This window comes from Coregonus lavaretus, assembly GCF_964263955.1.
Source record: "Coregonus lavaretus genome assembly, chromosome: 3".
NCBI lineage: Eukaryota > Metazoa > Chordata > Actinopteri > Salmoniformes > Salmonidae > Coregonus > Coregonus lavaretus.
In genome coordinates this window covers 62,868,390-62,893,114 of record NC_139990.1, presented here as the reverse complement: position 1 = coordinate 62,893,114, position 24,725 = coordinate 62,868,390, and the positions used below count along the sequence as shown (strand labels likewise).

Here is a 24,725-nt window from a genome sequence, read left to right as displayed (position 1 = left end):
CCCCTGCTGATTTTGTACGTTTGCCCACTGACAAAGAAATGATCAATCTATAATATTAATGGTAGGTTTATTTGAACAGTGAGAGACAGAATAACAACAACAAAATCCAGAAAAACACATGTCAAAAATGTTATAAATTGATTTGCATTTTAATGGAGGAATTAAGTATTTGACCCCCTCTCAATCAGAAAGATTTCTGGCTCCCAGGTGTCTTTTATACAGGTAACGAGCTGAGATTAGGAGCACACTCTTCAAGGGAGTGCTCCTAATCTCAGCTTGTTACCTGTATAAAAAGACACCTGTCCACAGAAGCAATCAATCAATCAGATTCCAAACTCTCCACCATGGCCAAGACCAAAGAGCTCTCCAAGGATGTCAGGGTCAAGATTGTAGACCTACACAAGGCTGGAATGGGCTACAAGACCATCGCCAAGCAGCTTGGTGAGAAGGTGACAACAGTTGGTGCGATTATTCGCAAATGGAAGAAACACAAAATAACTGTCAATCTCCCTCAGCCTGGGGCTCCATGCAAGATCTCACATCGTGGAGTTGCAATGATCATGAGAACGGTGAGGAATCAGCCCAGAACTACACCGGAGGATCTTGTCAATGATCTCAAGGCAGCTGGGACCATAGTCACCAAGAAAACAATTGGTAACACACTACACCCTACGACCATGGGAACAGGAATGGGAACAGTTTTACACGGAGGAGTCGGAGGATGACGACGACGATGAGTCTCTGTTCCCTAACTCGTGGGGGCTCCCGGAGGAGTCCTCACTGGAGGAGGATTGGCGAGAGAGAGAGAAGGACTGGAGCAGTCAGAGAGGAGGCCACCACGTTACGGGGACTGTTAGCTCAGAGGGAGCAGGAGTTATCCGTTCAGAGGGAGGCGCTACAGGAGGCTCAAAAGGGAGAAGGAAGTAGTGGAGGCACGGAGAGAGGAGCTGGTCAGGCAACAAAAGGAGCTTGTGTTCATTGAGGAACCTAGGTATGCGGAGATACGCACTGTGTCGCCAGTGCGCATTCACAGCCCAGTGCGTCCTGTGCCAGCGCCCCGCACGTGTCGTGCCAAAGTGGGCATCCAGCCAGGACGGGTTGTGCTGGCTCAACGCTCTTTGTCACCAGTGGGCCTCCACTGTCCAGTATATCCTGTGCCAGTCCTACGCACTGTGTCGCCAGTGCGCGTTCACAGCTCAGTGCGTCCTGTGCCAGCGCCCCGCACATGCGAAAGTGGGCATCCGGCCAGGATGGGTTATGCCAGCTCCCCGCACCAAACCAGTGGTGCGTGTATCCAGTCCAGTACGGCCCGTGCCTGCTCCTCGCACCAAACCAGTGGTGCCTGTATCCAGTCCGGCACGACCCGTGCCTGCTCCTCGCACCAAACCAGTTGTGCGTGTCGCCAGCCCGGTAAGCCCCGTACCTGCTCCCCGCGCCAGACCTGTGGTGCGTGTCTCCAGTCCGGCCCGTTCCTGCTCCTCGCACCAGACCAGTGGTGCGTGTCCCCAGTCCGGCCCGGCCCGTACCTGCTCCTTGGACCAAGCCAGTGGTGCGTGTCTCCAGTCCGGCCCGTTCCTGCTCCTCGCACCAGACCAGTGGTGCGTGTCCCCAGTCCGGCCCGGCCCGTGCCTGCTCCTTGCACCAAGCCAGTGGTGCGTGTTCCCAGTCCGGCACGGGCCGTTCCACCGGTGCCTGGTCCAGCACCGGTCAGCTACTCCACTCCGGAGTCAGAGCAGTCCGCTCCACCGGTGCCCATCGAGTTACTACATGATTCCATAGTTTTGATGTCTTCACTATTATTCTACAATGTAAAAAATCTTAAAAATAAATAAAAACCTTTGAATGAGTAGGTGTGTCCAAACTTTTGACTGGTAGTGTATGTATTGCGATTCTCACGATTCTATATGTATTGTGATTCATTACTGTGATTTTATTGCAATTTGATGTTCCAAACATATTGCTCACCCTATGTCTGCTGCAGAGGGACAAGAGCGAGCCATGAGATAAGTTTTGATCAGATGGAAATAAGCACTGAAAACAAATTGGCTCCCTATTTAAAAAGATTGAGAACACGCTATGAAGGAAAAATACTGGAGTTTGGTGCAGGTACTGCAAACTAGCCCAAAAATAATATTGTGATGGTCAAAACTATATGATATATCTTCAAAAATAATATCCCGATGTGTAACTATTGATTTTTTCCCACTCCATCACTAATGCATATGACAAATAGTACCCCACTACAGTTTCACCTATGTAAGGAAAGTATTATCCTGTAGCTCCTGTTGTATGTTTTCCCAACGCCAGCAAGAACCCTCTTATCGTGAGGTCCTTGGCAATTCCCAGCCCTAAGATGCATATTATATACAGTGCCTTCAGAAAGTACTCACATCCCTTGACGTTTTCCACATTTTGTTGTGTTACGGCCTGAATTAACAAGTTTAACAAGTTTTGGCGCCTCAACACAGGGAGGGCTGACTAGCCCCTAAAAGTATTTTGTTGGGCCATTTGCGATGCAGCCAGAGGTGACAGAGCACACAAGTTTGGGCCTACAAAACAGACCGTTTTCAATGTCAAAGCAATTTTAGCGACAGAAAGGTACAAATACACAGTTACTTAATGTGTAGCTGTTGACCAATCAAATTGCATTTGGTCAACGTTAACCAACTGGTGTGGTGCAGCTCTGTAACAAGATAAATTCCTCAGACAGAAAAAAAGTTGATGGCCAGTGCCCACCTCATATTGCCCACTATGCTCATACCGGTACACATGTTGGGCAGAAAAGGGAAAGAGGGGTTCTTTGCATTTTCCATCTATTACTGCATCGACCGATTTATCACTTTCTCTTTAAAAAATGTTTTGCAATATGCCTATTTAAACAGATTTCCATTGTGAAGAAAATCAAGTTTTGGCCTCCTTAATTATTTATTTTAGTATGCAAGCAATTTTAGTATGCAAATTATTTCACAATTTGTTACCAGTTATAGTTATTTTTGTGTGCAAGCAGCTTGACTGCTATTAAATTTTAATTTCACAATTTGTTACCAATTATAGTTATTACTGCTAATACAGAATTCAGTAACACTGTCACCCGGCCTCGTCTGTGCACACAGTAGGTAAGGGTGGTGATTGTGATGCAACGCAATAAATATCCCTACACGTGATCTCATTCAAATCAATAATGAATTGCGTAAAAGTTTGCCCAATGCTTAGATTAATGGTATTTAATAAGATGGGTGAATAAATGGTGTTCGTTTTCTGCCATGCGAACAAACTTCACACACAGGCCTCCTGAGGGCGAGCTGTCGGCTGTCAAACGAGTCACCAGTAGCGTTAGCTTTAACAGGTGCTACTTAGCTAGCTAACGTTAGCGAATACAGGGCAACTTAATTTGAATTCCATTACCTAGCCACCAGCTAGTAGCTATGTACTTCCTTCGTATTACAATATACAACTACATTTACATTTACATTTTAGTCATTTAGCAGACGCTCTTATCCAGAGCGACTTACGACAAGAAACAATTTTTATCCATAATTCTGCAAAATGGAACATTGTTGTAAGATCAGCTTCAACGCTTGACTCAAGCGTAACGTCGTTAGATAACGGATGATGCGAACGTTAGCTAGCTTCTACTGTTAACAGATATGGTAAATGTTTGCTAACATTGCTGTCTGTCTGATGCCAACCAACACCAGCGACGTATCCATGACAGCAAGGCAGGGTTGTTCACCTTACGCTGATAGTATGGCAGGCAGCTAGCAATAAGCTAATCACATTAGCTAGCGATTTGCCGAGTGATGCCAGTGACATCGTCTGTCAATAGCTAACAGTTAAGCTATCTTGGCTGGCTAGCTAACTGCTACCACCAAAGAACACCTCATCGCGAGTCCCGCGTTCAGTGTTCATCCCCCCGCCAAACCCAGAGAAGTTCTACCCTAGGTCGAAAAAAATATATCTTCAACCTAGGTTCTACCCGTCTAACTTCATTAGCTAGCTAGCTTGCTTAACAAAGATTAATTTGGGCCGTTTTGCTAGCTAATCGAGTCAATGAGCTACCTAAGTTAACACACACCAAAGCTAACGTTAGCTAGTTGACTAGCTAGCTACGTTACACTTGACTTGCCTGGCTGAATAACTTTCTCGTGTCTTCGTCGAGAGTGCTGGTCCTGCTATCCAGGAGCTAGTCGTGTACCGTCTTAACCTCCTTATTATAGTAGCTAGGATTTAGCTAGCTAACTGGAAAAACTGACTGTATCAACAGAGCAGCGTGAATTGTCCACTTCGACCTCTCACCCTTTACCTCATCCAAGACAGCAAAGCATGTGGCTATGGCGACACCCGCTGGATATTATTGAAAACGCGTTTTACTTATTGTTTGCAGTCAACTTAAACACAGCTCTGACACACACACACACACACTTACCCCACCAGACATGCCACCAGGGGTCTTTTCACAGTCCCCAAATCCAGAACAAATTCAAGAAAGCGTACAGTATTATATAGAGCCATTATTGCATGGAACTCCATTCCATCTCATATAGCTCAAATAAACAGCAAACCTGGTTTCAAAAAACAGATAAAGCAATACCTCACAGCACTGCCTCTCCCCTATTTGACCTAGATAGTTTGTGTATATGTATTGATATGTAGGCTACCTGTGCCTTTAAAGAAAAATGTATGTAGTTCTGTCCTTTAGCTGTTCTTGTCTATTAATGTTCTGTATTATGTCATGTTTCATGTTTTGTGTGGACCCCAGGAAGAGTAGCTGCTGCTTTTTCAACAGCTAATGGGGATCCTAATATATACCAAATCACACAGTATTTTATCTTCATGACCAACAACGCATACACTGGTATTTGTTATCTCTTAAATATGCTGTTTATTGTTTTTTTTAAAATGTATAACAAGTGCAACCTAGTCAGGTCAGTTCCCATGTCGCTTGAGAAATTACCTATTCACTCAGGCTTCCTATGTCAGCTTTGCAATGCATGTGCCCGGTTGGTTCTAAAGCGGAAATCCAATGTTCAATTCAATACCACATCTCCAGTTCAAAACTGATCCCAACCTGTTTCATGATCATGACCATAATCCAGCATCTTTGTTGTCCTAAATTGCAAACCTCCTGGCCTGTGTGTTGAGCCCATAGAGATAGATAGAGGACTCATCTTTGTATCTGTGCCAAAATAACATCTGTGACAGCATAGGCAGCGCCATTGAGGCAATCTCCATTTTGAAGTAGTCAATTTTCTTCTTCATGATTGGCTGATTCCTCCTGATAACCCGGTTGGACATGACTCCAACAGGGTCACCAGGCGCGATCAGCCAATGAAGTTGGAAGTCTCATGAGGTTGACTACTTTAAAATGGTGGAAGCCCAATGGCCCAATAGCTGCCCATGCTAATACGGCCTTTTGGCCACTACAGGCATCTATCATTCTCTATGGTTGAGCCCAGGGAGCCATGTGACTGAAAGAGGTAAGGGACTGGGGATCGACACTGGGAAGGGAGGCAGAAGGGATCCATTGAGGGGTTAAAGGACTGCACTGGACGTCCCCCTGGCGAAAAAGGAAGCCCCCTTGTCGTGGACCTTGTACTGGAAGAGTTTCTTCTGGGTCTGCTGCCTGTCACATTGTCCTCGCCAGCACACTTCCACCTGAAACACACACAGTACGGTTTAGCTTAATGCAGTTTAACAGTTTTCTACTGCACATAACACTCAATCTCTTTCTTTCTCTCTCTTTTTCTCACTCTCACACACACAAATAATGTAATCCATCTGACTTGTCCGTGGATGTCCCTGCAGTAGCCGGTGGGGAGACCCTGTACTTGGAGTGTGAGGCTGCACTGGTGTGTAAGGCCCCTCAGGAGCCGCTCTGAGCCATCGTCATCACTCTCCTCCTCTTCCGCCTCACATCGCACTAACATCACCATGCTGCCCTGCAGATCAAAGAGAAAAGGAAAAGTAGATATAGAGGAGGAATGTGTGTGATTATTTGAACAGAGTCAGACGATGGAGAGACAGTGAGCTTGTGATACCGTGCGCCTCCCATGTCACACCGCTCCTCCGCACACTCCACTGGCTTCCAGTCAAAGCTCGCATCCACTACAAAATCATGGTACTTGCCTACAGAGCAGCAAGAGGAACTGCCCCTCTCTACCTTCAGGCTATGCTCAAACCCTACACTCCAACCCGAGCACTCCGTTCTGCCTCCTCTGGTCTCTTGGCCCTCCCACCCCTACGGGAGAGCAACTCCCGCTCAGCCCAGTCCAAGCTGTTCTCTGTCCTGGCACCCCAATGGTGGAACCAGCTTCCCCCTGATGCTAGGACAGCAGAGTCCCTTCCCATCTTCTGAAAACATCTAAAACCCTACCTCTTCAAAGAGTATCTTAAATCATCCCACATAATTTTGTGAACTAACACTCGCACTTGACTTTTTTCTCCCCTTACTAGCTCTGACTTTGCTGGTAGCTACTTTGAGGAAAAATGTACTTACTATGACTGTAATGTGGTTGTCCCACCTAGCTATCTTAAGATAAATGCACTACCTGTAAGTTGCTCTGGATAAGAGCGTCTGCTAAATGACTAAAATGTAAATGTGAAATGTGATATACTGTATTATCTGACCTGCAGCTCGGAGCAGACAGTGGCTCTGCAGTAATGACTGAAGTCCAGCGCCGCTCCAACACTGACCCCCAGACTCAGGACCACACTGAGGTCATCCACCAGGAGCACAGGGGAACCCCACTCCTCACCACCACCTCCCCCCACAGCCCCCCTTACGTTGTCCCACACAAAGTCATATAGACCATGCAGGCCAGAACTGGGATCTCTGTGGAGAGGTGGAGGGGAACAGAGAGACAGGGAGAAAGAGACAAAGAAAGAAAGGGGACAGAGGGGGAGATAAATGAAGGGGGAAGAGATATTTTCAGATTCATATTATCATCAACTGCTTTGGTTACATCAGAGAAAAGGTGTATGAGTGGCTGTGTCAAACAATACAGGTTGGATTCCCGGAACCAGATAAAGTCTTCGATATTCCAGGACCAAAAAGCACTTTCAATGGAGCTTCTGCACTGAATTACATTTTACATTTTAGTCATTTAGCAGACGCTCTTATCCAGAGAGACTTACAGTTAGTGAATGCATACATTATTTTTTATTTTTTTCATACTGGCCCCCCGTGGGAAACGAACCCACAACCCTGGCGTTGCAAACGCCATGCTCTACCAACTGAGCTACATCCCTGCCGGCCATTCCCTCCCCTACCCTGGACGACGCTGGGCCAATTGTGCGCCGCCCCATGGGTCTCCCGGTCGCGGCCGGCTACGACAGAGCCTGGATTCGAACCAGGATCTCTAGTGGCACAGTTAGCACTGCGATGCAGTGCCTTAGACCACTGCGCCACTCGAACATGCTTTTTAGTCCAGGAGTAGGCTTAATCAGAGTCAGAGAAAACAACGCTACAGACAGGTACCTGAGGAAGTCCACTGCTCGGGTTCCTTTACTGGCCTCCCTCTGAAGCAGTACCCCCAAGGATTCCTTCAGTCCCTCTAAGAACACCAGCTGCCCTTTCTCCCTAGCCTGGGTCAAACTCACACCCTGATTAACATGTAACACAGAAAGAACCCATACAAAATGTAGTTAATACATCTCCACCAAGCAACAGCAAATCATACACAACTGTAAAGACACATATTGACTTGCACAGTATGTATAAGAGTGGCTGGGGGAAAGTTTAACCCAGCGTTTTGGAGGATAAGTATACTCACCAAACGTTGACTGATTGCACTGTAGTGACTGAAGGACTGCACAAGACCCAGGAAACACACCTTACAGCCCGCTGTAAATCACACACACAAACTTCTGAGCAGGTCTGGCCTCACCAGATTTAATTTTTTACCACTTATGAGAGTACATCAAAGCAGTGCATAACTTGGCCCCATATGTTCCCTCTATTACTGACTATCATTGTTTTTCACCTCACAACTGTCAACAACAACGTGAACATCAGTAATACAGGGCACAGTGTTATGGACAAGTATCAGTCAACTGGACATCACGCACATAGAGCCTCACCTCGTAAATAAAAGGAGAGGAAATGGTGAATGAGGAAGGACGCGTCTGTGTGTCTGTCAGACACCAAGATAAACTCTCCCTGCAGACATCAATCCACAAAGGTTAGGATTAGGTATAGGGATTGAAATTGGTTATGGTTAGGGGTGAGGTTAGGGTTACCTGCTTGAAGCTGTCGGGACTGGTATTGAGAATACTGTTGAGCTCTGCAAACATCTTGAGAAGGGATGAAGACTTATCTCATACTAATCATTGGGATGTCTTCTGGTGAGTTGCTATCTTATAGCTAGTTACCTAGTTAGCTAGATAAAAACTAACATCGATTGAGCTAAATTACTTCATTAATAACTAGCTAGCTATCTTAACCAATGACTGTATATATGAAAGCTTAACACTCCCAGGAAAATACATTTAGCTAGCTACAGCTAGTGCAGACTGTCGGGGGAGGCTATGAAGTTGGCTAGATTGTTGACACGATTTCTAGCGTTAACCAGGGCAAATCACAACAGCTCAAAGTACTTTTTTGTCCATAATTTTCCGCATTCATCGCTATTTCATTTTCAGAATGTTTGTTGTGAAAAAGAAGCATGGGTGGGGGTCCGTAGTTTATACTGCAAGAAGAGAGGGACAATCTGAGTATGTCAAACGCGTTTCGAAATTTTGTGGAACGTGTTGTGACGTGCTCTTCTTCTTCTTTGGAGTTGAACTGCGGTTGGCATCCAATATGTTGCATTACCGACCCCAACTGGACTATAATATAAATCCATTATACTTTGTGATACGAAATGGGAAAAAGGGAAAAGGAAAACCAAAAAATAAATAAATAAAAATAACATTTAAAATAATTATTTTAAAAAACACACTTCCAACTAACCACATGCTTATTAAAATCCCCCTACCCCATTCCACTACTTTGACCCTATCTGCTCCTGCACCATGCCAATGGCCTGGGAGGACGGGACACCACCACTCAACACACCCTGTAACTCTTCTGAAGTCAAATCATGTATGCCCAAATACTTCTCTGCAGCTGCCACTACAACATCTATTTTCTGTGATTTACGTTCTATTTTTGCGGTACAGTTGATAACCATTGCTATGAACGTTAAGAAGCCAACCTTACTGAAGCATATGTCACTCGTTGGCCTATCCCTCTGTGCTGGCACAGATCTACTACTCACAGGTATCCTCTCAGGATCCCTCACCCTTGACCCATCCTCCTCTACTTTCTTCACTGCCTCAGCATACGACACCTTCTACACTACTCTGACTCTAGCCAACTCAACCTGCCTCTCTCACACCTGACACTTCCGATCCCCAGCAACATGGCACCCCTACAGTTGACACACACAACTTTATCCACCAAAACTACACAATCCTCTATCCCATGCCCTCCTGCACACTTTTCACATCTTGGAATCTCCCTTCTACTAACTGCTGCGACATGACCATAAACGGTGCACCTGAAACAGCGCAGTGGATTCGGTACAAAAACTCTAACAACATAACTGATATTTCCTAACATGAGTTTATCGGGTAAAGACTCTGACTAAAAACTCAAAAAGACAGTGACTCCTCTGTTTCACCATGCTCACCACTGTGTCTGCGTCGCACCACACGGCGGGCATCACAAACACCAGGAATCTTCAACTTCAATTGCTCCACCTCCACACTTAACGCTACCCCAGAAATCACTCCTTTCAATGGTGCCCTGTTCCTAAGAGCAAAGCAAGAAGCAGATCTTGACCCAAGTTGCATGACACGGAGCACCTGTCACAAGTCCACTACAGGTTACCTTCACTGATTCAACTGCTCCCACCTCCTTTCCCACCCACCCTGAAACCACAAATGGATCCGCCAAAAGGCAAGGATCCACTTTCTCCAAAAATTTCACTCCTAATGGACCAGATTCTTCTTTATCATGTCCATTGATGCCAGGCTCAAGTTCCGAGCTCTTCACTACACCTTCCACCTCACTTAACTCGCCGTCATTCATTTCCGTTTCACCTCCAGAACTCAGTCTGGTGCACGGCTCACTCTGTTTGCACTTGACACCAATCCTCTTCGACACCCCATCTTCAATTTTCAGGGAGGAATCAAGGATGCATTTAATTGATGCATTTGCTCCATGCACGTGACATGTGCTTGTTATTCTTCTTCTTCTTTAAATTTGTATTGGCGGATGGCAACCGAGAGGTGCAGACACCACCACTGTACTGGAGTGTGACGCAGGTCACGGCGTCCCTATTCATCAAATCCTCTTATCTAGCCCTGTGTTTCCGCCTACTGTTCTGGAGAGTGAATTCATTACACTTTGTGGCACAAAAAAAGGAAGGGAAAAGGACCCTACACCGATTAAAACCTCACCACTTGTCCACTACTTGGCTTTATCTGATCCTACACCAGGCCAGCAGCCTGGGAGGATGGGACAGCATCGTTTAACACACCTTACCTCTTCTGCAGTAAAATCTCATACACCCAAGTACTTCTCTGCAGCTGCCACCATAACATCTATACTGAGCATCCTGTTGGGCTGTATCACCGCCTGGTATGGCAACTGCACCGCCCACAACCGCAGGGCTCTCCAGAGGGTGGTGCGGTCTGCCGAACGCATTACCGGGGACAAACTACCCGCCCTCCAAGACATACAACACCCGATGTCACAGGAAGGCCAAAAAGATCATCAAGGACATCAAACACCCGAGCCACTGCCTGTTCACCCCGCTATCATCCAGAAGGCGAGGTCAGTACAGGTGCATCAAAGCTGGGACCGAGAGAATGAAAAACAGCTTCTATCTCAAGGCCATCAGACTGTTAAATAGCCATCACTAGCACATTAGAGGCTGCTGCTGCCTATTGAAATCACTGGCCACTTTAAGAAATGGAACACTAGTCACTTTAATAATGTTTACATATCTTGCACTACTCATCTCATATGTATATACTGCATTCTATTCTATAATATTCTACTGTATCTTAGTCCATGCCACTCTGTCATTGCTTGTCCATATATGTATATATTCTTAAATCCCGTTTTGTGTGTATTGGGTATATGTTGTGAAATTGTTAGATATTACTGCACTGTCGGAGCTAGAAGCACAAGCATTTCGCTACACCCGCTACAACATCTGCTAAATACGTGTATGTGACAAATACAATTTGATTTGATTTGATTTGAACAAAAATATAAATGCAACATGTAAAGTTTTGGCCCCATGTTTCATGAGCTGCAATTAAAGATCACATAAATTGTCCATATGCAAATTTTGCGCAAATTTGTTTACATCCCTGTTATTGTGCATTTCTCCTTGCCAAAATAATCCATCCACCTGACAGGTGTGGCATATCAAGAAGCTGATTAAACAGCATGATCATTACACAGGTGCACCTTGTGCGGGGGACAATAAAAGGCCATGCTAAAATGTGCAGTTTTGTCACACAACACAATGCCACAGATGTCTCAAGTTATGAGGCAGCGTGCAATTGGCATGCTGACTGCAGGAATGTCCACCAGAGCTTTTGCCAGAGAATTGAATGTTCATTTCTCTACCATACGCCGCCTCCAACGTCGTTTTAGAGAATTTGGCAGTATGTCCAACCGGCCTCACAACCGCAACCACATGTATGGCATCGTGTGGTCGAGCGGTTTGCTGATGTCAGAATTGGGAACAGAGTGCCCCATGGTGGCGGTGGGGTCATGGTATGGGCAGGCATAAGCTACGGACATCAAACACAATTGCATTTTATCGATGGCAATTTGAATGCACAAAAACACCATGACGAGATCCTGAGGCCCATTTTGAGGCCCATTTTTCAAAGGTATCTGTGACCAACATATGCATATCTGTATTCCCAGTCATGTATTCCCAGTGTGTGCCTAATTAATTTATTTCAATTGACTGATTTTCTCATATTAACTGTAAATCAGTAAAATCAATCAAATTGTTGCATGTTGCATTTATATTTTTGTTCAGTATATTTTCTGTGATTTACATTCCATTTCTGCAGTAAAGTTGATAACCATGACTATCAACCTTACTGAAGCGCATGCTATTCCTATCACTCTCTATTGGCCTCAGCCTACTTACTCTTAGGATCCCTCGCCCTGGACCCATCTTCCTCTACTACTCTCTTCACTGCCTCAGCATACCACACCTTCTGTACTACTCTGATCCTGGCAACCTCAACCTGCCTTTCTATCACCGGACACTTCTGATCTTTAGCACAATGGGTACTCCTACCTACACACCCAACTTTTCACACCGATGCTGCAACCTGGTCTCAGAGCGTTTTGTATTATTCTGTACAGAATTCAGAAAATTTCCATTTAGTATTCTATGTTACGTTTTGTATGGTGTGGATTAATTTGTGGATGTCCATTACCCATTTCATATGATATGCAACGAATTACAATTCGTATTATATATTACGAATTCTAGCTAGGTGCTAACGTTAGCTAGGCTAGGGGTTAGGGGTTAGGGTTAAGGTTAGGGTTAGGGGAAGGGTTAGCTAAAAGGGTTAAGGTTAGGGTTAGGGGAAGGGTTAGCTAACATGCTAAGTTGTTGCAAAGTAGTAAAGGTAGTTGAAAAGTTGTCCGTGATGAGTTTCAAACTCGCAACCTTTAGGTTGTTAGACGTTTGCGTTATACACCTACCCATCCACCCCTACCAACCACCCTACTTTTATTTTTGCCTTAAGTAACAATCTGTCTTATGTAACCATACCAAACGTAACATAACATTTCATAATTTGAGTGTGTGTATTTACATTTACTATGTAACGTCTAGTATATGAGACCAGGGTGCAACTACATATTCCTTTGTCTCATGCCCTCCTGCACACTTCTCACATCTAGGAATCTCCCTACTACATACTGCTACAATATGACCATAAGCTTGGCACCTAAAACACCATAATGGATTTGGGACAAAAGCTCTCATGGTGCTTGTTATTTTAACAACCACTAACAAGCCATACCTCTGGTTTGTTCAGCCATTCCTATGGGGGGAACAGGGACGGCTTGTTCAATAGGGCGATATGGGCGACGCACTGCCAAACGGGAAAAGGAAGGGATTTTTTTTCTAATCAATTATATCACGGCAACAGCAGTTATCAGTGTTCACGTCTGATCTGCCAGCCACTAAATGTCAAATCAGGCTAAAGTCGTGCTTCAAATGGCCCCGCCCGTTTTTTGGGCGATTTCAGTCAGGTTGAAAATCGCCCAGAAGTCTCTCATAGCCTGTCATGTAAAATCTATTTTTTTCACATTTCAAAGCTTTCAATACATTCTCTATGGGTGTCTGTGGGCATGCACTTACGCGCTTTCGTCATACGTGACGTAACGTTGAACGTAACTAAGACAATGGCGGCTAGCAGCGTCTATGTTGCGACCTGCAGTGTGGCGTTATTTTATGTTTTTAATTTGTAGACTTAGTTTACAAACATTCTGCAAACATTCTGCTTTGGACTGATCTTCGGTTTTGGACTGATCTTGTTGATCGTGTACATACCCGCTACGAACGGACTAAATAATGAAAACGCTGCTGGCAGCGGAATCCCAATACAGCTGGGAGACTTGGCTGGATGACAGAGTCCCGGACAGAGAGGTGGAGCCGGCCGGCTTCACCCTGGTCAGAGCGGACCGCGATCCTGGTAAGAGAGCGACTCTGTACCCCGACATTGAACTGCTTTCTGTGTCATTGAACCTTACTATTGTTGATAAAACAAGTTTACTGGAGAACGGAGACCAAGTAGAGACTTTTGGACAAGGTGGATAATTGTATAATATAAGGCAGTTTATTCAGAGGTAAAGATATCTGGAATCGCGTGCACGGACCCGTTCGTCAAACTCGTAGGGAGTTTATCAGAAGAGCCCCTAAACATTGTGTGCTGACATTTTATACAATAAAATGAAGTAGGTTGAATCTAGTAGTTCTGATCTTCTGATTGGTCCTGATGAGTTGGGCGAGGTCACCTCCAGGCTAGTGTCACTGTTGCATTGGCTCTGAGTCGGGTTCTCTGTCTTCAGATGTTCAGCCTAAGAGAAGAGGATTTGTGTGTGTGTGTGTGTGTTTGTTATCAGTGTGTGTGTGTGTGTGTGTGTGTGTGTGTGTGTGTGTTTGTTATCAGTGATGATGTGTGTGTGTGTGTGTGTGTGTTTATCAGTGATGATGATGTGTGTGTGTGTGTGTGTGTGTGTGTGTGTGGGTGTGTGTGTGTGTGTCCTCAGGGCAAGAACTCGTGAGTTGGAAGAACTGAGAGACCTATGGCGTGGGTGTTATCCTTAGCCACCTGCTGACAAGGCTGACAAGATAGGACTCTTGTTCATTGTATTGAATACAAAGGCCCAACACAAAATGGGTCATGCACAAGATTTTAGTCAGACCAAGCTATAACATTATATATTTACTACGACAGTACATTCAACCAAAAGCTAATATAACAAAGGCATCAGAGATTATTTATAATCTGTCACAGAAACTGGAATCCATCTCCCCAGATCAGTCAATAAATGCTTCTGGTATTGACTTATATGCTGCCCCTGTCTTCATGTTGTTGCTGGACATATCTTTTTTAAAATGTGTGTAGGTCACCTAAATCATCAGAAAAATTGCCCCTCCTGAGAATTTTTTCAGGAGCCGCCACTGGGGGGGAATTAATGCGGAAAGAATGGGGTTTTGGGATAAACAGTGAAAATAAGGTCTGAGGTTAACACAGGTTTAGGAGATCTTATACGTTTTGTTCTATGAGATCATATCAGTCAGTTAACATGACCTTTATGAATTATGAAGCCTTTATGTGCTTTATGTGCTTGTTTTGATTACATAAATGCAATTACTAGATGGGCTGTGTCATAAACCCTTGAAGTTCCAGAATGGGGTGAAAATGGCAGCCATATTGGTCAGGGAGAAATCCAAACCAGTCTAATTGGAATGAATGGCAGTAGAGGCATAATCCTGCAAACCATGGTTGACCAAGTCCCTGACCAAAATGGCTGACCTTTATCCTATCATAAGAAGGTTCATGTCCATTCTAGTATTCTAATTCCTAATTCTATGGGGGCGACCTCCAGGGCCAAATAAAGTGTGCTTTTACCGGTATTTCCAGCTTTATCCCGCTAGTGTCGCTGCATGTAGAAAATCCTAGGAAATGTTCTGTAATTGACTCAAGTTGTCTCCAATCAATCAATCTCTGGTTGTGTGCATGTGTGTTTGGTGGGGCGATCACCTGAGGGGTATACTACAAAGCTGGCTAACTAATTGATGCTGCTATCTAAAGATAAATAACCAGAAATAACCACAAATTTTCTGGTTCATTAAGAAAAGGAAACTTAGATACTGTATGTGTTTTTGGTTGTTGAGTCAACTACATCATGCTAATTACAAGCTTATCTTTCTTAAAAATAAAAAGTTATGTCAGAATATTTATGCAAGATACAGTAGCTGATTAACTGATTGATCTTGCTTTGTAGTATGCCCCTCTGAGCCAGGGGAGGCTGAGCTCTGTGAATCTTGGTCGTACAAAACCTATTATTTGGTAGGGAATACTATTTGTATGTCAGTGATTCTACAACTCACTTTGCTCAAGCTGATTCTCTCCAACAGAGTCGGAAGGACTCAAACCCATAATCCCTGGCTTAGGGGGCCAGTGCCATTCGGCCACTGGGGCTTGGTGACATGGGGACAGACTGTATGACCTCACAGAAGTAAGAAGCTTGTGGGAACGTCAGCATGGAAGGGACTGAGATCCGCCCATGAAATGTATTTTTTCATGTCCTTTATGCTAAAAGACGAATGGCTAGCAGAGGATGGTTTCGATCCATCGACCTCTGGGTTATGGGCCCAGCACACTTGCGCTGCGCCACTCTGCTTCCTAAGACATGTGGAGGATGGAAGCATATATGAGGCCAGCAGGATGTGTAATTGTAATAAATATACCAGCTTATTGACTTATATGGAGTAGCTGAGGCTAAATTGCCATAGCGGAGGAAGGTTTCGATCCATCGACCTCTGGGTTATGGGCCCAGTGCGCTTCCACTGCGCCGCTCTGCTACCAACCACCAAGATGGGACTCAAACCCACAATCAAGGGCTTAGAAGGCCAGTGCCTTATCCATTAGTGACACAAGTACAGACAGTATGAACTAACTGACAGAAGCAGGGAAACTGTGATCCCCTGCTCCATATGCTTCCCATGCCGTAGGTCTTCATTCTGTGGTCCTGTGGTTATGAATAGAAAAGTAATCTTTAGATAGCCACACGGGAACCCACAAGAAACAGTTCATGTTAACAGAGCAATTGTTTGACTTTATTGTACAGAAACAATTATTTTGTTTATATAAAAAAATATATAAGCATTGAGTATAATTTCACAGTTCAATAGATCCTTGGTGAAATATGAGCATTTTTGTCCTTTGAAAATGTTCAATGGTAGCTGCTTAAAATCAAGTATCCTCAATGTGTCTGAGACTTCACACTTGAGTTGTGTCACATTCATTTGCCAGTGTTCAAGTTTGTAGCACATTTACGACCACTGTTATGTAACTAATTACAGTATACACCAGATGATGTGAGGTAGTTTGAAATCACAGCGACCAGTAACCTTAATGGTCTGAAATAGCTTACTCTGCCAGATCAATGCAATAGATGAAGGAGAGGAGAACAGATGAGAAAGCCATTTTAGACTATTGAAATACAGACCATGATTTTTGAATAATATCTCAGCTGCACAGTTCTGAAAGAATCCGCCTTTTATGTTTTGCAACTCGTTCAGTATGACTCTGTCCATATGAGTACATTTCATTGTTTGTCAGTACAGTCTTTCAGTCTCCATTTCCAGTACATCGCAGCACTCTGTTTCAGTGTGTATACTGTATGTCAGTGTACTCCTGTACAGTGATAGATAGAGGTGTGGCAATGTTTGACCCAGGATTTAGGGAGTGCACACCTTGGCTGTCTGTGGTCGTGCCCTATAACCCCTGGGGTCGATGGTCGGTAAGGACCGTGTACTAAGAGGGCTGTACACAGGACAGGGGTGCGAAGGGGGGTACATGTCATCCTCCCACCTCAGTACCTTACCCCTGGGCCTGGCCCCTATCCGGTTGACAACAGGAGCTTTGGGCAGGGCTTTGGGCACCTTGTAGAGGTACACGTCATAGTGGATCAGGGGACTGCAAGGGGGTCTCGGCTTGGCGTTTTTGGGATGGTAGAGCTCCATCTCGATGGTCACCTCGCCCTGTAAGAACACACGCACAGACACACACACACACACACACATACAGTACAGGGTTGGGGAGTAACTGATGACATGTAATCAGTACATGTAAACTCATTAAATAAAAACTATAACTGTAATCAATTACGTTGCCAGCAAAAATATTGTACTCAGATTACAGATACTTTTGAAAAACTTGATTATTACTTCTTGGATTGCTTTAAATTCAGAAAGGATGTTTGCAAAAAAAAAACATAATGACACCTTTCTGTTTTCTCAATTACTTTCCATTCAGGATTGAAAAAAGGCGCAAGTTTAAGTTTGTATCACCTGAGCAAGTCTGAACAAAAGTCAGAGACCACTATGATGACACACCAAATGCGTTTGATGGATCATTTTAGTCTCTTCTAATGCCACTTAAAGGGAAAGTAATACAAAAGTAACTGAAAGTAATCAGATTACGATACTGAGTTTGCGTAATCCCAAAGTTATGTTACTGATTACAATTCTGGACAGGAGGTAACTAGTAACTGTAACAGATTACATTTAGAAAGTAACGTATCCAACCCTACACACACACACACACACACACACACACACACACACACACGCACACACGCACATCATAGACACGCATCTGTGTGGTTACTTCTACCTAAAACGGTTTTCTACAGAATTGGATGCATTTAAATACAGGAGGTAACTGCCAAAATAAAGGAAACACCAACATAAAGTGTCTTAATAGGGTGTTGAGCCACCACAAGCCAGAACAGCTTCAATGCACCTTGGCATATATTCTACAAGTGTCTGGAACTCTATTGGAGGGATGCAACACCATTCTTCCACGATAAATTACATAATTTGGTGTTTTATTGATGGTGGTGGAAAACGCTGTCTCAGGCGCCGCTCCAGAATCTCCCATAAGTGTACAATTGGGTTGAGATCTGGTGACTGAGACGGCCATGGCATATGGTTTACATCGTTTTCATGCTCATGGACTGCCCAGCATTTTTATACATGACCCTAAGCATGATGGGATGTTAATTGCTTAATTAACTCAGGAACTACACCTGTGTGGAAGCACCTGCTTTCAATATACTTTGTATCCCTCATTTACTCAAGTGTTTCCTTTATTTTAGCAGTTACCTGTACCATCCAGCTCTTTACATCTACCCTTTCCTTCTACCCCCAACCTCCACTGCAGCCGTACATTGATCTACAAAGGATAACACAACAGAGAAAGGCCAAACTCTGTGGTGCGAATCATTTTATATTTTTCCCTCCCTCCTTTCTTTGAGGAAAAGGGGGAGTAGGATTTGGCCTCAGTGTGGTAATGTATGGCCACATTTCCATCAGTAAGGCTTCTCTGATGATCATCTGCATTCCAGAGATCCTCATTAATAAACCAGAGTAATGCCAAAATGGTTCAATCAGACTTAACTAAGCTTCAATACTTGCTTCCCAAACTGCTCTGTGAGCTTTTATGCAAGTCTGTGTGTTTGTGTATACTCTGACTCTGTGCAATTTTGTGTGCTTTCGTATGTGTGTGTGTGCGCGCGCACACTCGTGACTGCGCGTGTGGGCATGCATGTTTGTCTGTGTGTATATGTGTTTGCGTTGGCCAATCCTGAGGCTCCCTGTGGAATTCACACACCATCGTTCCACCACATCCTCAGCCAATGGCAGTGTGCGGATGAATCCAACGTCCCAGCAGGCTTAGGGAGGCAGAGAAAAATCTTGATACGCCCTCTTTGTGCCCTCTCTTCCCCCCTGCCCCCTCTCTCCCCCCTTGCCCCCTCTCTCCCCCCCGCCCCCTCTCTCCCCCCCTGACCCCTCTCTCCCCCCTGACCCCTCTCTCCCTACCTGAAGTGTGCCCTTCCTCTCTCTTCTCCAGATAAATTATTTGGTAAAGGTGAGCAGGAGTGCATTCATCGTCAGAACATTGTAAAAACGCTATAAGAACATGAAGTGGTATTTAGGTCAGCTAAAGAGATAGAGGGAGTAATATAAGGGGGTTATGTGGAATCAGAGTGTATTTAATGCCAACATTTCATGTTTTCCTAGATGACATTAAATCTGCATAATGCATTCTTGATTTTATATATCTATTATACATCATTTTCTGAGTCTCAGTGCAACGCCACACAGTCTGTTCTAATCGGGTGTGTGTGCGTAGTCGTGTGTGTGTGAGAGAGAGAGAGAGAGAGAAAGAAAGAGAGAAAGGAATAAAGAGAATGGTGAGGTCATTGAGTTGGTCCTCTCAAGCTTGGACCGTAGCGACATAATTGGTTTCCATGGCAACGGTGCCCCCTCTGTCTGAGGCTGCATTTGTAAAGACCCTCCAGCAACAGGGAGGAGAGGAGCGATAGGAGAGAAGCGAGAGATAGAGGAGAGAGAGGACTGGTGGAACGATGTGAAACATTTTCTAGAGAGAGGGGGAATAAGCCAGAAAGAGAGGGGGAGAGGTTGATGCCAGAAAAATAGATATACAAAAGGGAAAGAGGGAGGGGTGAGGGGGGTGTAGAAAATATGTTTAGAAAGGCCGACCGGGTTTTAGAGGAATAGAGATAGATGTCTATCTCAGTGCCCAGCTCTCTCAACCACACCATCACCTCTTGTCCTGTGGTGTGATGGACACTGGGTTCTCTCTTCCCAGAGACAAGCCTGAACACGCATGCACGCACACCCACTCACTCATACACACACACGCGCACACACACACACATGCATACAGAAACACACACACAGTCAAACCCAGAGAGGCCCCCAGGGAAGGGAGGCTTTCTGGTTGAGCCCTGAAGTGTCAATACAGTCATTGGTGTTGATTGTAGATGAAGCAGAAATGAAAGAGATGAGGAAACAAAACAGATTCATTGGAGAGTTCTTCGGTCTGCTAAAATGCCAAAGAGCAATCCCTAATGTAATGGACGTCACGCTGCTTACTTAGCAAGTACCACTTTCTCCTGATTGGTCTCACACCAAGGCTCGAACCCAGGCACAATTGAGGAGTAAGTGTTGAGCTACAGTATAACTCATGCAGGTTGATTGATTTTATAGTCTCTATCCATCCCAAGGACACAAAAATGTTTCAGCTTCTTCAGTGTGTGTGTGTCTGAGAAAGGTGCAAAGCCAATAGGCCTTCTCCTTTGAACCATGAGTGCTATGTGTTCTCTTGCATACCAGCAACATAACAGAGACTGAGAGAGATAAAGAGAAAATGTGTTAATTGCTGTCGTTGTAGCTGCTTGCCTGCTGTTTATTCCCATAGCCAAACTTTTCCTCTGTAGTGGTTTGAATATTTCTCTGTCCCTATTGATGCGAAAGGGGTCCTCCATCCCCCATCCACCCAACCAAAGACCCCGCAGCCTGAGAAGGGCCCTACAATACCAGACTCGGTCCAATCAGTCTAGAACTCTCTCAATGATCACACTTTGAACTCCGACAAAGGCATGGCATCGGAGAGGCCTCCTTTGAGACTCATTGAGAATGCAGGCCGGTATGAAAAATTATGTGTGAATGGGGGAATGTAACAGTGTGTGTGTGTGTGTGTGTGTGTGTGTGTGTGTGTGTGTGTGTGTGTGTGTGTGTGTGTGTGTGTGTGTGTGTGTGTGTGTGTGTGTGTGTGTGTGTGTGTGTGTGTGTGTGTGTGTGTGTGTGTGTGTGTGTGTGTGTGTGTGTGTGTGTGTGTGTGTGTGTGTGAGTGCAACATAAGGAGCTACCAAGCTGTAATAAGCCATGCAAGAGTTTGAGAGGGAAAGGGATAGTATAGTTCAGGAAAACACAGGGACAAAGGTGTCATGTTAAAAATGTTTATTTCAACAACTGTCTGATTTTTTTCTCTGTTTGAAGTCTGTATTCCCAGAAAAGTACAAAATAAAACAAGTACATCAGGATTAGAAATCACATCAATGAAAACAAAGACACATTGTGTTTCTTTTATATCAATCCAAGCATTTTTTTCATATATTTATACATACTCAATTAATTAGTCAGACAAACATCGAAACCTCTCAGTAGCTTTTATATTTTTTACAATGTTTAACTTCTTTTTTTAAACTCCATATGATTTTTTTATTTTTACAAAATACACCAATGCAGGCAGGGGAATGTGAGTGTATGTGTGTGTATGTACGTATATGTGCGTGTGTGTGTTTGTGTGTTCTGGTGTGTCTGTTTGTGTGTTCATGTGTGTGTATGTGCGTGCGGGCAGGGGGTAAGGGGGAGCAGAGTGACAGCAACAAAGGGGCAGGGCAGCGAGGCAGGGGGGCGTGATTGGGCATAAGGGGTCGCTATAGGCGGTGGCAGGTGGGGGAGGAGTTTCAGCTGGGGTGGTGTGTTTTTTTTGCAGCGGCATGGGCCGCTTGGTGGCAGTGTTGCCGTGTTGTAGACGGTGGTTGGCTGGTGGTAGCAGTTGTAGACGTGGTGGGTGGGATAGAGAGCAGGACTGGAGCTCTCATCCCGACCAGGCTTCTACATCATGTTGTTCTGCAGTGAGTTTACCTCCGAGGAGTTCTCCTCGCCCAGTACCTTGTGGTTCTCGTGTTTGGGGGTCAGGGAGTTGTGGATGTTCAGGGAGTCGTCCTCCTTGGGCACCGGGGCCTTGACGGGGTCCTCCAGCTTGTTCGGGGCATTAGGATCATCCTGCCAGGGACGGGCGGACAGATGGACGGAGGGAGGAGAAAACACAGTTAGGCCTACCCAGTCAGACCCCCCCAAAACTGTTATAAACCAAACCCTCCCTCTAGTCTACCATGTGGTCTTTTGTTGCATCCTCTTATATGGACCGTCACAGCATCAGCCAATAGCTGGCCTTCAACCTCTGAAAATATCAATTTATAGCCTCTATTAGACAGACCACTGCTATGGCATATTCTCATTCCCCCTAAAGAGATGAGAATATTTGAAATACCATCCTAACATCTCCAAATATTAGAGCCTCTAACTCCCCTCCATCCCTCTCTGTAATCCGATGTATTATATTGTTTGGATATAAATATCCCAAAATCCCATATTATCCTCACACTACCTGACTATCAGTCGATGGAAAAGCATGTAGCAGTGAGTAAGCTAACCGTTTCAAAAAGACCCAAGTGGCCGTGGCTACCCAATTGTTTCAACATCATGCTTGCTTTGCACATTTGTTTTGGTTGAAGGGACATAGAGGTGATTGGAGAACTGTATGAGCGACTCCCTCCCCTCCCATCCTTTATAACCCACCAACAAGCACCCCATCCAGGCCAACCGGGAAGCGCATGCACATCCACATGCAAGACCCCCAGAGAATCCAGAATCCCCCCCCCCCCCAATCACTCATCCAGCCCCACTCACCTCGCTACTGTCCCAATTAAAACACAATGAGCCGTGCCATAATTGACATTAAACACATTGTCTATGGATCCACTTTCATACATACTTACAGTACAGCTGGAGCTGAAAAAACAATGCATTAGGAGACAACTCTGTTTCACTTCAATTCATCCTTTTGGCTGCATTTAATTAAGGTCAGGAAAAAGAATGGATTGGCATTAATTTGAACCTGTTTTTCCACCCTGATAGCCTCATTAATATTGCATAGCTTCATCGACCCTGCTGTGTAGGTAGAAGAGTCTGTCTGTGCTCAGGCTGATGGAAAGACACACACATGCATACACACATACAAACACACACGCATTTACACACACGTGCACGCACACACACACACACAGGCACGCGCGCACACACACACACTGCAGACCCTGAGGGCTGTGCCATTACGAAACAGAGCTGAATGCTTGTTATTCAATGGCACACAAACGGGATGGCGAGAGCATTTACCCATTGGCTGATGGTCTAGATAGTAACTTCGGGCAGGACGTGGGGATACGTCACTTCCATGGTTACAGGATAGGGGCCATCTTTCCTTCCGTCAGCGTGAAACTGGAAAATGTGTTTGTTTGTTTGTTTGCTGTTGTTTTTCATTGTATTGCGGAAAGAGGGTGAGAGGGACTTTGTTGGGAGTTTTTGGAACAGAGATATACGGGGGATTGAGATGAAGATGAAACATGGACAGATCTTTGTATCCTTCCTGCTTTATGCCTATGTCTGTATGTGTGTGTCTGTTCAGAGTTGATGTGAGTGTGTCTGGATCTGCACCGGTCTGAGTGTCTGGATCTGCGTCTTTGTATAGAACGTGTGTGTGTATCTGTGTATACGTAGTGGAGGAAGGACACGAAGAGGGTGGGACAGGACTGAGTCAAACGATTTGTTACAGATAGATAGAGAGCCTCAATGCTCTTCACTGGCACGGTACAGTACAGTATGGCTCAGCACAGCACAGCAAAGCACAGCCTACAGGGCAGGATTGGACAATAGGGACTGTACGTCCCGGCCTTTAATCCACAGCACAGGACTGGCATGTCAACATTACAAGGACATGTCAGTATTATAAGAACATGTCACTATGATCAGGACATGTCAATGTAACCCTTTCATAATCACTTAATATCAATTCCATTTTCATTCAATCAATACTGAGGACATGAACTTATACATGTATTAATTACTGTAAATATAGACTTTTACTTATTACCTTTATCTATATTTTCAATTAATTTTGTCAACTGACTGAGTTAGAATGGAATTGACACAAGCCATAGTTAAATCTATACTGTAAACCAGCATGGTCCATAAAAGGAAAGGTATTAATGTTGATAGGGGTAAATGAGTAAACGGATACAATCCACTGTACTTAGTCCATGTAATGCTCAAAATAAAGAAAATATTCTCCCTAGAACAATATTTCACGTTCTAGTTGTATTATCTGTGTATATATTATAGTGTTTTTATGCATGTTGGAGTGTGTACAATTTCTGACCGTGTGTTTATCTGGAGAGAGAGTTTATGTCTAGCAAGATTTCTCTGGTTTCAGTCTACTGCAGTGTCTTCTCTTCTGTTAAGAACTCCTGTGGGAAGGGTCGATATCTCCTGTCTGAAGGACACTACAAGGACACAATCGTACTGCTACTGGACTGCTACAACGTTTATCTCTGTGCCATTTAACCTAGATAAAAGACTGTACATTTCATATTTTAAATTGTGTTTATTTCGTAGTTCTTATTTTAAGAGCCCAGAGTATGTAAAGATATGGATCATGTCTAGAATCAGCATATGCTCCAATCCAGAAATGATCCATTAAGGGGTAATGGCTAACTTAACTTATAAACTGACTTTAGATCAGCACTTAGGAGTAACAGCACTAGGTTCTGACTAGCCAAGTTTGGGGCCGTGGATTAGTCCGTTGAGTTGAGAGAGGGTGACTGACAGGGTCACAGTACAATGAGAGAGCCGTTTAAGGGAGAGGGGGGCGGGCCATCTGAGGGGGTTTATCTTACCTTACAGTCGGGCTCCTCTTTGGTCTTACACTCCCAGGTGTATCTGCTCATGTTTTTCTGAGGGGGG

General features: G+C 44.6%; 3 protein-coding genes across 3 annotated transcripts in view; all 3 read right to left on the bottom strand.

Moving 5' to 3' along the window:
• LOC311119081 (sterol regulatory element-binding protein cleavage-activating protein-like) overlaps positions 1-4,226 on the bottom strand; it is a 28,780-nt gene extending 24,554 nt beyond the window's left edge. Inside the window, exon 1 of the mRNA XM_084157706.1 lies at positions 4,127-4,226. The gene's annotated coding sequence lies outside the window, so the exon portion shown is untranslated. The remainder of the gene's footprint in view (positions 1-4,126) is intronic.
• A 673-nt stretch (positions 4,227-4,899) lies between these two features.
• LOC311112441 (elongator complex protein 6-like) lies at positions 4,900-8,705 on the bottom strand. The gene is made up of 7 exons (XM_084155570.1): positions 8,239-8,705; positions 8,080-8,158; positions 7,773-7,843; positions 7,478-7,602; positions 6,628-6,832; positions 5,784-5,939; positions 4,900-5,655 (listed from the first exon to the last, which is right to left on the bottom strand). Exons 1-7 carry the CDS (start codon positions 8,290-8,292, stop codon positions 5,533-5,535), a joined length of 813 nt encoding a protein of 270 aa, XP_084011696.1. The 5' UTR covers positions 8,293-8,705; the 3' UTR covers positions 4,900-5,532.
• An 8,377-nt stretch (positions 8,706-17,082) lies between these two features.
• Positions 17,083-24,709, bottom strand: LOC311108405 (uncharacterized protein; the record flags this gene model as incomplete). The annotated part of the gene is made up of 4 exons (XM_084151033.1): positions 17,083-17,091; positions 17,148-17,309; positions 21,789-21,929; positions 24,659-24,709. 4 exons carry the CDS (start codon positions 24,707-24,709, stop codon positions 17,083-17,085), a joined length of 363 nt encoding a protein of 120 aa, XP_084007159.1.
• Between the last annotated feature and the right edge of the window lie 16 nt (positions 24,710-24,725).